The sequence below is a fragment of the Strix aluco genome, chromosome 4 (genome assembly GCF_031877795.1).
Source record: "Strix aluco isolate bStrAlu1 chromosome 4, bStrAlu1.hap1, whole genome shotgun sequence".
Lineage (NCBI taxonomy): Eukaryota > Metazoa > Chordata > Aves > Strigiformes > Strigidae > Strix > Strix aluco.
The window spans coordinates 26,403,423-26,416,490 of record NC_133934.1 but is presented as its reverse complement, the minus strand read 5'-3'; the positions used below and the strand labels follow the sequence as shown (position 1 = coordinate 26,416,490).

General features: G+C 37.9%; 1 protein-coding gene across 2 annotated transcripts in view; it reads left to right on the top strand.

Annotated features, from left to right (window-relative positions):
* PDS5A (PDS5 cohesin associated factor A) overlaps positions 1 to 12,768 on the top strand; it is an 86,269-nt gene extending 73,501 nt beyond the window's left edge. The window contains exons 30-33 of one of the 2 annotated variants that reach the window (XM_074822373.1): positions 5,264 to 5,409; positions 6,622 to 6,727; positions 9,406 to 9,755; positions 11,565 to 12,768. In XM_074822373.1, the coding sequence (XP_074678474.1) occupies positions 5,264 to 5,409; positions 6,622 to 6,727; positions 9,406 to 9,755; positions 11,565 to 11,568 (606 nt within the window). In that variant the 3' untranslated portion in view covers positions 11,569 to 12,768. Of the gene's footprint in view, positions 1 to 5,263; positions 5,410 to 6,621; positions 6,728 to 9,405; positions 9,756 to 10,832; positions 11,545 to 11,564 lie in introns of those variants that run through there. The other variant, XM_074822374.1, reaches the window with a different exon arrangement.
* The last annotated feature ends 300 nt before the right edge of the window (positions 12,769 to 13,068 follow it).

Genomic DNA, 13,068 nt, shown 5'->3' with positions numbered 1-13,068 from the left:
TTGAATATTACTTTGTCCGGGACTGCTGTAGCTTAAAAATAGTTGTAAGAGTTTGTGTACAATAATTTGTGATTCTTTTATTTGATGGTATAATCAACTTTAACGTACTACTTGGTGAGTACACAACACAAAGATTGTTACCTGTGCACTGAGGCACAGGTTCTTGATTAACTACAGTTTTTCACATAACTACAGGCTTTTCCATTTTTCAAATAAGTGTGGCATAAAGTTCTGATGCAGATACTGAATTGTGACATCACTAGCATTGAAGGTCTTAAATTTTCAATCTTAATATTTTTAATATAGCTGTTATTGATGTTAAATTCAACTGCAAATGTCTACACCCATTTGAACATCTCATTTTTTTTCAGACATAATTTGGCTGATACCTTCCACAGGGGAGAGAAAATACCAAGTCTTTTGGCAGGGAGAAAGGGGGCACACAACAAAAAAAATAAGAAACAGACCTTATTTTTATACCTTTTACCATCAGTTCTCCTTTCTTGGGATTCTGAAACTGTCTTTCCTAGGTACTAGTTAAATATGTTGGAATGCTTTTTAATCTAGCTCAAAAAATTAGCAGGTGGGGTTTTTTTTCTTGAGCTTAGTGAAAGAATGCTAGCTGACCATAAAATATAAAAATCCTGAGAACAGTATAAATCATGGCTTTAATATAAATTTCATGTACATTTATCAATTTTCATGTTCTGTGTTCCATGAATGATTACTGCATTAGTTTCTAAAGTCTTTTGTTAGAGCAGAACTTTGTAGTAATTGTTCATCGTAAGAGTAGAGACAAATGATCACTCTGTAAATAGCCATATCATTTAAAATTGCTTCTTCTCACACTGACTTTTCATTTATACAAAAAGTTTCCACTATCAGAGCAGTTCATGTGGGTGAAGTTCGCTCATTTGGCAGAATCCTGCCTCTCCTTGCTTCGTGTTCACCCTGTGACACCAACCCAGATGCTACTCAGTGTGCTGGGTTGGAGTAATGTTAGGAAGAGAGGAGGCAGACAGGAGACCAATCGCTTTAGCAGCAGCCAGTACCAGACTGGTGCTTTAAATATCCTCAGAAGAGCAGGTTATCTGTCTACTGCTGTAATTGTTTCACCTTTGACAACGTTCAAATATAATGAATGAAGCATTTGAAGCAAGTTTAGTTGGCTGTGTAAATTTACTATACTTCTCTTTTGATAAGACATTCAGCAATGTAGATTAAAGCTGTGTCTCAACCAAAAAAAAATCTTACTGGCATAAGACAGGCTTCTCTCTTGCATTCTCTTAAAACAGTTAGATTTTGGTGGGGAAGGAATGTCCTGTACCAAGCTAGTATTATTTAGGTAATTTTCAATGTTCTGGGAAAACAAACATTTGTTCCATGCTCTAATAGAATACACAAACACATGCTGCTTTTTCTGCCTACTTCATTTCAGAAAACACAGATGTGTAAGGATACCCCACTGACTCAGACCAGCAGTCCTTTTTTGGCCTGGTATTGTTCTTCCAGAAGGACCGATACAACATGACTAGGGAGAGCGTGCAAGTCGAGCCACTTTCTGCAGTACATTCCCCTTCTTATTCCTCCAGCATTCATCATTTTTATAACAGGATGCTAGACTCTGCATCTGTGCCTGCTGATTTTGATATCTGTTTGTGTACTTGTTCCAAATTTGCCTGCTCTGGTTTTGAACCTCCTGATGCTCTACCTTTACAACCTCTCATGGCAGTAGGTGCCAGGAATTTGCAACCTGTTGGTTGTGCAGAAACACTTTCTTTTCTCTCTTAAAGATTTTTCTGTCCTATTAGCTGTGCCAAACGCTTCCTACTTTTATAAAATACTCAGTAAATTGAGCAAATAAAATATTGTAAGAATAATATGTTTAAGTAAATGTTGTGCAGTATTAGCACTAGGATGATGCAGCTACTGAACATGTGCTCAGTAACAGGCCATTTCTACAGAGAACGGTGCTTTTTTTCCTAGCCAAGTGTTTTCCAGCTTCTGTGGTATCTCTGTCCTGCCTGCTCCCTCATAATTTCCACACATGGGAATTATTTTTTCTTGTGGGCATGTCTTAATAAATTAACTTGGTCTCTGAGGAAATGTAAAATTACATGAAGAATGTGACATGCCAGTTATGAAAAATTCCTTGACTCCTCTCCAGAGACGAAATAAAAAACTTCCTGCTGCCTACCCAACCTGACCAAATTGGTCAACAGACACCAGCCACAGCAAGATCCAAAATACCATCGCTGTATCAGAGAACCCCAAAGTAGATAGATGGTGTTAAATATTTTCACACTAGCTTTCTGTATAGTAAAAGCATACACATTTCCTACTGTTGTAGCGAACTTAATTTTGCATTACGTTTTGGAAAGCCTTTCCCAGGGATGCTTTGCTTTGCAAAAGTAAAGTTAGAATCATAGAGTATCTTGAGTTGGAAGGGGCTTATAAGGGTCATCAAGTCCAACTCCCTACATCCTCACAGGACTACCTAAAACTAAACCATGTGACTAAGAGCATGATCCAGATGCTCCTTGAACTCTGACAGGCTTGGTGCCGTGACCTGGGAGGCTGTTCCAGTAAGCAACCACCCTGTCAGTGAAGAACTTTTTCCTAATGTCCCATCTGAACTTCCCCTGACACAGCTTCATACCATTTCCTTGTGTCCTGTCATTGGTCACTAGAGAGAGGAGATCAGCACCTCTCCCTCCATTGCTGCCCTTGAGGAAGTTGTAGACTGCGATTAGGTCACCCCTCAGCCTCTTCTCCAAGCTGAAAAAACCATGTGACCTCAGCTGCTCCTCATAAGTCTTGCCCTCAAGGCCTTTCACCATCTTGGCTGCCCTCCTCTGGAAATGCTCTAATAGTTTGTCATCCTTACATTGAGGCGCCCAAAACTGCACACAATACTCGGAGTGGGGGCTACACCAGTGCAGTGTAGAGTGGGACAATGACCTCCCTCAACCAGCTAGCTATGCTGTCCTTGATGCACCCCAGGACGTGGTTGGCCCTTTTGGCTGTGAGGGCACACTGTTGACTCGTATTAAACTTGCCATCGACCCAAACCCCCAGATCTCTTTCCATGGGGCTGCTCTTCAGCCTCTCATCCCCCAATTTGTATGTATAACCAGGATCACCCCATCCCAGATGGAGAATCAGGCACTTGCTCTTGTTAAATTTCGTATGGTTGGTGATTGTCCAGCTCTCTAGTCTATCCAGATCTCTCTGTAAGGTTTCTCTACCCTTGAGGTAGTCCACAGCTCCTCCTAGTTTAGTATCATTGTCAAACTTATTTAATGCACATTTGACTCCTGCATCTAGATCATTTATAAAAACAGTAAAGAGCACTGGCCCTAAAATTGAGCCCTGGAGAACCCCACTGGTGACAGGCTGATGTAACCCCATTTACTCTAACCCTTTGAGCCTGACCTGTCAGCCAATTGCTCATCCACGATACAGTGGACTTGCTCAGCTGTGTGCTGGACAGTTTATCCAGAACGATGCTTTGAGAGACAGTATCAAAAGCTTTGCTGAAACCCAAAACCACCACAACTACTGGCTTCCCTTGGTCAACTAGGTGGGTGACCTTGTCATAAAAGGAAATACTAAGTTGGTTAAACAGGACTTCTCCCTCATGAACCTGTGCTGCCTATGACCAATGACTGCATTGTCTCTTCAGTGTTTTTCAATAAATCCCAGAATAAACTTCTTCACCATTTTACCAGGCACTGAAGTGAGACTGACAGTTCTGTAATTCTTCCTTCTTACCCTTCTTGAAAACTGGGACAACATTTTCCAGCCTCCAGTTGACTGGGACCTCTCCAGACTCCCAAGACCATTGAAAAGTAATACAGAGGTGTCCCACAATGACATTGGCCAGCTGTCAGTACCCTGGGATGCATCTTGTCGGACTCCATAGATTTGTGCGTATCCATCTGGATCAGCAAGTCTCAAACAAGTTCAGGGTCGACTGGGAGTTTATCATGTCCCCAGTCTTTGTCTTCCAACGCAGGGCTCTGGGGTCCCAGGGCCCATCATCATTGTTGAAGACAGAGGTGAAGAAGGCATTAAATGTCTCCATTTTGTCACCTGCTATTTGTGAGGTGACTGATCTTGTCAAGTTATGGCCTAATGTTATCCTTTTGCTATTAGCATATTTTTAAAAGCCCTTTTTGTGTCCTTCACAGTGCTGGCCGGCTTGAACTCTAGTTAAGCTTTGGCTGCATGAATTTTCTCCCTACAGGGGCAAACAGCACCTCTGTAGTCCTTCCATGCCTCCTGTCTTTGCTTCCAAAGTCCATACACTTTCCTTTTCTGCTTAAGTTCTAGAAGATCCCTGCTCAGCCCAGCTGGTCTTCTGCCCCACTTGCTTGATTTTGGATTGCCTGCTCCTCTACTTTTAAGAGATGGGTCTTAAAAAGTGACCAGCATTCATGGACCCCAATATCTTCAAAAGCAGATTCCCAGGGGACCTTACTAACTAGCTTCTTCAGCAGCTCAAAGTCTGCTCTTCCCACATCCAGGGTCAAAGTTTTCCTGGCAGTTTTTCTCCTATTGCCAGCAATTTGAAACTGAACTACTTTGTGCTCACTGTGACCAAGACAGACAGCAGTTCACCCACAAGTCCCTCTGTTTGCAAACAACAAGGAGGGCACCTTTCCTAGTCGGCTCCCTTAGTACCTGCACCAAGAAGTTATCTTCAGCACATTGCAGCAATTTCTGGACCTGTTTGTCTCTGTTGTGTGATACTCCCAGTTGATGTCTGAGAAGTTAAAATCGCCCGTAACAAGGGCAGTTGATCTAGAGATCTCCCTTAATTCCTTGTAGAATAATTCATCAGTGTTGTCCTGGCTAGGTGGTTGATAGTAGATTCCCACAACCACATCCACTTTACTTGCTTTCCCTTTCATCCTTACCCAGAGGCTCTCAACCATGTTGAGACTGAAAGGATATTGCCACATCCTTTTAGTCCTCTAATATTACCTAACATTCTGGCTTTTGTTGAGACTTATCCAGCTCCTATCCCTTCAAAGCACGAGAGAGAGCAAGGCAGTTGCTGAGGTGCTGTTAATTTGTAAGAAATAAAAGTAGGATAGACAGTGGTTTTTAAGAAAAGATGAGGTCTGTAGCTCTAAACTGATGGCATCGTGATTGAGACTGTTAATCCAGAAAAAGTATTTTAAAATAAGAAAATATTTTAAAAATTAATTATGTATCTGAAGTTTTCATTTTTTAAGATTTAAACATCTTTTTCTAGCCAAAACCAACTGGTGTATTAGGTACAGTAAACAAACCATTATCTGCGACTGGAAGGAGACCATATATTAGAACTACAGGATCAGAGACTGGAAGCAATATCAGTGTAAACTCTGAGCTGAGCTCTTCTGCAGGAAACAGATCAAGGTACAGGAGTTTGAAACTTCTTTCATCAGCTCTTCATGTTCTCCAGTGTACTTGCATATTTTAGGACAAGAGATGATCTGGTGTGTGTGCCTATGTGTTTGAAGAGTGTCTTTATTGTTTCCAGTTTTAAAAAATACAATAGTTGTCTATAGGTAAAATCTCCAGCTTCGTTTTTTGTTTTGGGGTTTTTTTAGTAGGCAAAAATTCAGTACAGTGTTTAGGTGTGGCCTGCTTGTAATTACATATAATACAACAGAAGAGACACTATGCTGACTGAAATTTTGGTGGTTAATATTAATAATATTTTTACATGAGAAAATATATTAATTGAAGAGACCAGCTATAATTAAAAAGATTTTGCAACTCACACATTTTTGATGTATAAATTAGGATTAATCCTGATTGGTAACTAAGAAACATTTTTGATGTACGTGAAATATTCTGACCTATTTAAGATTCAGAACAATTTAAAAAAGCTTGCTGAAGAGGACCAGGATCTCAGTGAAAAGATGCAACATATGATTGTAATATTCAGTCTTTCTTCTAGTAAGTGTTATTTTTATGTGAATCCAGAATTTTTAAATTTGTCATAAAGCTGGTGAAACAGTTTACACTTTCAAATTTTAAGATGGTTTAATTTGGTTTGGAGTTGATTAACTGGCTAAGATAAAGGGCTATGGAAAGTAGAGGAAGTCGGTTCTAGTTGCTGCATTTCACATGGCCAAAGGGAAGTATAACTCAGTTCAGAATTTGATCTGTAAGTGTGCATGATATATGCTGTAATAATCTTGACTATTTTTTTTAACTCTCTTGTTTTTAAAACTATTGTATGTTTGTGTAAATTAACTTGAAGTTTGAGCATTGCTGGTCTTTATTTTTCTTCACTACCTTTGCCAGTATTAGCTTTTTCTATCTGGAAAAAGAACACAGCCTCGTATAGAGCATTGGTTTTAAGATTGCAAAACGAATTATGTGGCACTGTGTCTGTGATAAGGAATTTGGCTCAGTAACTAGACAATCCCTTTCAGACCTTTCCCAGTTCTGGGAAGGAAAATGTAAGTGTGGACTTGGGCAAATTCAACTCTTTTTAAACTAATTCAGCCTGTCTGCATTGATTTTTTTTTTTTTTTTTTTTTTTTAAATAACTGCAAACATTTTTGTTCTTTTGTTCTGTATATTTTCGTTTTACTTTGTCTTCAATTATGCTACCAGGGAACAAAGTTCAGACATATCAGAAACTGGGGTCAGTGAAAATGATGAAAATCCCGTGAGGATTATTTCAGTCACACCAGCAAAGACAGAACCTGTGAAAAACAAGGTATGTCTGGGGATTTTATGGACTGTATCTCTGTAATTAGCTTGGCATGGGGGGTTTATTCAGTACACATCACTGCAGGTAGTCTCTGAAGAACTGGTAATGTCCAATTGAATTCCATGTAGTTCTGTCACTTTCCTAGCCCAATAGGAGACCCCTTATTTTCAAAACGGCTATTTATTTTATCCAGAGTAATTAATAGACCTCATGTGCTCAAAAATATCACAGGCAAATTGGAAAGGACTTCGTTCTTTTTTTTGAAAATTCCCAGTGATTCCCACCTTTATTCTGTGTTTTCCAGTATAAATAACAGTAAGGCTGTGATTCAGAGTGAAAGTTGACACCTGTAGCTTTAACTGAAGATACTGCTAGGAAAATTTCAAGTGCTTCTCTAGCATGAAATAAACATCTAGCTTCTGGATTGTGTCATAACTAAAATATTATTTAAACTTTGAGGGTTTTTCACAGAATTAGTGCTTTCCTCCCCTTTCATTAGAGAGAGATGATCGTGCCTAAATCATAATGATTTTTTAACTTGTAAAGCATACAATTGCATGACATTTAACAAAGGTAAACGTGGATAGATTAAACTCAAGCAGCAGTACAACATGCTGGGATCTGCCTGGCTGAGGTGTAGACTAGCTGAGAAGGACCTGGGGGACCATCGCAGTGGACAACCACTGGAACATGAGTCAGGAGTGTGTCTTGGCAGCAGTGAGGGCAAGCTGGGTCCTGGGCTGCATCAGCAAGAGTGTAGCCAGCAGATTGAGGGATGTAATCATCCCACCCTATCTGGCATTCATCAGGCCACACCTGGAATACTGTTTCCAGAATACTGTGTCCTCTCCAGTTCAACACAGATATTGAAAAAACAGAAAGAGCTTTGCAGAGGGCAACCAAGATGATAAAGGCTTAGAGAAGTTGTCGTATGAAGAAAGGTTAAAAGTGTTGGGTTTGTTCAGCCTAGAGAAGAGAAGTGTTGGGGGGATCTAATCAGTCTTTCAATATCTAAAAGGTTTTTATGGAGTAGATAGAAGTTCTTTCTTCTCAAGGCTGCGTGGTGATAGGACAGAAGGCTACAAGCCTTGCTTCAGGGGAAATTCCATCTGGATGGAAGCAAAAAAAAAATAAAATCTACATTGTGAGGAAAATTAAACACTGGAATAGGTTGCCCAGAAAAGAGGTGGAATGTCACTGTTGACAGCTTGACTTGTCAAGGGCCCTGGATAACCCCTGAGGCCATGATTTCAACAGAAGGTTTGACAAGTGATTTCCAGAAGTCACTTCCAACCTAGATGATTCTATGATTTGAAAATAAAAATAGATTTTTGTAATAATGTAGGATACATAGATGGTCCATGCTGTATGCGTTTTAAGAAGTTAGATATCTACTCAGTCTTTTTTTGATTAGATGAAATCAGAGTAATAAGCAGGTGTTTTGGATTTGTATTATCACATAGAAAAGTTAGGTTTTTTTCTTAGTCTTTTAAAATAACATTTACATGATAGTCACACCTGTGAGCTAATGAAGAAGAAAAAAATCTTTCCCAAATTTCAACGTATGGTTCCTTTTTTGGTTATTTTTCCCCAAAATAGGATTATTCTGAAAAGTTAGATAAGTTAGGCAAAGCATTTATGAAATCTTCAAAAATGCTTTCTAGGTTCTTGAAACCTCACTGTAGTTGAAATTTTTAAAGAGTGGTTAGCTGTAAAGTTCTTAAGAATGCTAGGAAGCTGCTAAAACAGTAGTAACGGTTACAGAGACTGCCTGACTTTCTTAAACATTTAAGAAATAATGGTAGAAAATTTAACAAAAAAAGGCCTTGGTTCAGACACAGAACTTGTAATAGTGAGTGGCCTTAACTGGTTTGTTTGAAATTGCTAAGTCATACTTCTTCAGTACCCTTTTCTCTGCCCCTCCTCCTAACCATTTTGGAAGCCAGTGTTCAAATGAAGGTCTAGCATCCAGTTGCTTCCTCTTTGTTTCCATTTGAACACTTTCCAGTGTAGAGACCTGCAGTGCCACCCCTCTTTCTGTTTGACATATACATACACTGCTTCATGAAATTTAATCACTTCTATTACCTTGTTTGGGGTATTGAGAAAAATGTGTGTGTAGACCATACCTATTCAGCCAAAGAATTAACAAAGACAGCAAGTTTCATTTATGACTAGGTCCTACTCCCTTTATTCCCTGCAAGCCTTGGGTTTTTTTCCTTTTACTGGTATTTAGGGCTTTATTAATCTGCACCTTTACTGAAGGTTGGTCTCAAAATTTGCACATACTGAAGTAAATATCATTTGCTGCACCAGAATTGTTACTCTTGCTTCTGAGTTCTCTCCTGTCAGTTGGCAAAGAGGCAGTAAAAGGAGTTTGTCCAGAAGAACCGTCATGGGAGGGGCTGAGATTATTAGTCTTGCTGTAATCTCACTTTCAAGCAACTAAAAGATACATTGCGTGCAGGTATTAACATTACACACAGTGTAGAAAATCTTTTTGCAAGGTTTATGTCCGAAATCCCATTTAGTACAACTTTTTACTGGGTCTAAGACCATGTGAAGTGTTTTTATAAGAACACTTACTGGTTTATAAACTCATGTTTCTGTCAGAGGGAGGTAACAAATTGAGTTTGCCTTTGAGAATCTTTTTTTCCTTCACATTCTTGATTTTTACTTTCCAGGAGATTAATTCTGATCAGGCTACACAAGGAAACAGCACTGAACGTGGGAAAAAAAGAACAGCAACAGCATCTGGAACTGAGAATATTCAAAAACCGGAAGAAAAAAATGTAGATGAAACAGGACCATCACTCGCAGCAAAAACCAGGAGAGGGCGTCCAGCCAAACCTGAACCTCAGGGTACCACTGCAAAAAATGAGGAGACAAATAAACCACCTGTCAGGGGAAGGAAAAGGGCAGCAGTCAGTCAAGAAAGTCCAGGGAGTTTAGAGGCAGGTAATGCCAAAGCACCAAAACAGCAAGACACAGCAAAAAAGCCAGCAGCAGCACAGAGACAAATTGATCTACAAAGGTAAAAATAAATAAATAAATAAAATATCTGGGTGGGGTGGGCCTTTTGTCTCAAGATAAACCCTGAATTTACAATTACAACAAATCTAGCATAGTTAAAGGACACAGCTAAACCGTAATGATTTATAAACACCATGGTCCAACATACATTGTGTTGTGCTCTGTTTTTCAAAGTATCAGGGCAGCTGGAACTGGAGACATGAATTTGTTTGGTCAGAACAGGATAATCTAACCTGTTTTCACCAAATTTTACTTTTTGTCTGTTGCATTCTGGTTTCCGCTTTACAGCATTGCTATGTAAAATAACTAAGAGTTGAGGGTGTTTCATTAATGCCAGGTACGCAGGAATTCAGGTGCTCTGCACTGCTTCAGTTCATTGATAACAAAGGCTTGAAAACTGACCATCTTTAATGAAGAGGACAGATTGTAATTCTACCTGTAATTATTTTCTGATATTTAGGGTCTGTGCTTGTTTAATATGAACAATATTTTAATACATGTTTTAAGTAAATCAAAAGCAGAATTTGGAACTGTGTAAACTACAAACCAGCTCTTGGATGATAATACATATTTATATACTCTAATGTTTAAATGTGTTGATTTGATTTCCAATATAAACAAACCACAGATATGCATAAACACCGAGAAATTTGTTTAGCTGAATCTGATACAATAATAATTTTAATGGAAAAGTATCCAAAGTTGTAGAGCAGTCAGATAAAGTCAGCAAACCAGTGTGCTGGAAGAAATCACGAGTGAATCTAAAGGAAGAAAGAATCATTGGAATGGTTTCTTTCTAGAGATTTTTGTAAATTGCAGAGAACCTCAGTCAAAAAGAATTACCTTTTCCTCTCACAGCAAGGTTCATACACTAGCAAATTGTTCAGTCTTTCAAGAGAATAATATTTGTGTACTGCCTTGCAATGCTTGTTTTATACATCAAATTTCTTTAAGTCTTCATAACACTTTGCACTATCCATAGTCTTTAATAAGCCACCTGTGTCAGATAGCTTCTTTAAAATATGTAATACCTCAGTGTTTCTTGGAAAAATACCAAAACGTTGTTAACGTTTTTCAGAAGCCAGGTGCTTGGAAGTGATGGAGATTCACTGTTGGAGATAGACTCAAGTCCAGAATATTCCCAAAATGCAATGGATCTTTTTAAGGCCTGTGGGAGCAGCCAGGAAGATACTGAGGATGCAGAGATAGCAGAGGGAGGCTTCCTTAAGGTGTAGCAGGCATCTTATATAGGACAATTCTCTGGTTTTTTTATTGTAGCATATACCGTAAGGAATCAAAGCAATTTGTCTTCTAGAAAAATATATGTAAAAATAGCTGTGTCTGACAGGTTTTTTTGCTTTTAAGTAGACATGTACAAGTTACTGTAAATACTTGAAAAACATTTGAAGTAGTGCTTGTTCTTAAGTAAGACAGGCTATTTTTATAAACCTGGGTAATTAAATACAGTTATTTAGAGCAAGTTATCATTCTTATTCTCTGATTCCAGTGAAAGCTGTGGATAAATGTATTTCTGTTTATGCCAAAAAAACATTACTCAGTTATGGAATTATTATTATTCAACTTGTGTATTTCCAAGTTTATCAAGAAGTTGTGCTATACAGTAAGGAAATTCAGTTATATTCAATTAATTATGTAATCGTTGAGAAGATACAAGATGGAGTTGGAAGAAACAGTATAAAGAGTGTAAAAGCTAAAATGTAAACAATATAGGTAGGATTTTAATTCAGAATCGATTGTACTTTCCATGTCCTTATGATTAATTTTTATTTCCTTTTCTCCCCTCAAAAAGGTAAAAAGAAAACTTGCTCGAAAAGGGAGGAAATGAAGGCCAAATTAAAGGCATGCTCCAAGCTTCTGCAAAAACTAGGATTCAGAAATTTCCTGTACAGGAACTGAAATTACTTCAAAACTCACAGCTTTCAGCTCTGAAACCAGAAGGAAAACTATGCTTCCCTTTCACATGAAAATTAATCCTTCTCAATGGAAATGTAAAGCAGAAACTCTTGAGAAAGAGGCTAAAAGCATCTGTACTTATTTCCCCAGAGACTTTTTTTATGAAAAGTCAATAATTAAGCAAATTGCTTAACACTTGGTTCCAGTTCCTGCATTCTGGAGTTTAAAAGTGTATTTACACCATTAATTTTCATGCTGCATTTTTTTTTAAAGGAAGTCAGAGGAGGTCCTTACACTGACATTGAAAATTCATGATTCTAGAGCCAGGTATTCCCATGTTTCACAGAAAAAGTAGAAGTCTACTGAATGGATTTTAAACAAGACTATAGGAAAAAAAAAAATCACAAAAAAATTTTTTTGCTTTACTTTTGAAGACTGTTTTATGTATAATTCTTTCTGCCTGCCTACTTTTCTGCAAAAATAAGATGTACAGATTTCAGTTCCCTGCTATGAAAAGTCATGTGGTGGCAATTTTATAAATGTTGCTTTCTGATTTTTATCAGAGTGGGAAAGTAATCACTTAAAATTATTATTAATTCGCAAGTAGACATTTCATTTTTTAATTTTCCCTCCATTTTAGTTTAATATAATTTGCAATAAATGTACATATTGATGTTTGTTTTATAAAAACATATATCACTTTTAAGTGTTTTTACTCCTGCAGTTCTGTTGGAATATTCTAAATTTTAAAGGAGTAAAGACAGTCCAGCATTTGATTTTATAATGTTTGTCACCAGATTTTTATTATTGATGTAAAGAAAAAAAAATCAATTTTTAAAAATAGTTGGACTTTGGCAGCTTTGTAAGGAAAGTTGGAAATGTTTAGGATTGCTCTCAATTTTAAGCATTGTGCTGATTGGAAGTAAGTCTGTTTTGCATTTTGTCTTCCTGTCCAGGCTCATTTTTTAATGTTTATTTTAGAAGATTGTTGCATCAATATTATGTTTCCTGGCATTGTTCAGCATAGATACAGTGTACACTTTTATGTACACATGATCATATTTAAGTTTGTTGCATAAAATAAACGCTTCTAGGTGTCATGTGGCAGTCTTTTTAATTTTTTTTCATTTTCTTTCACAGAAAACTACTTGCTATATCTGTGCATGGTCTTGGATGTTCATAGAAATACTGTATTGAGCAAAGAAATTGTAATGCAGACAATTACATAGTTCAAAAGATAGGGGAGTTTTAGGTGATGTTACAGTGCTTTGTCTTGTAAAGTTGTATGGGAAGAAGGGGGTTGGTCTGCAGGGTGACCATGAACCAGTTCACTTTGTTTCCCCATGCCTCAGTTCCCCATTTCTCTGCTGCAAATTGTTTGAAATCCCCTGATTCGGTGT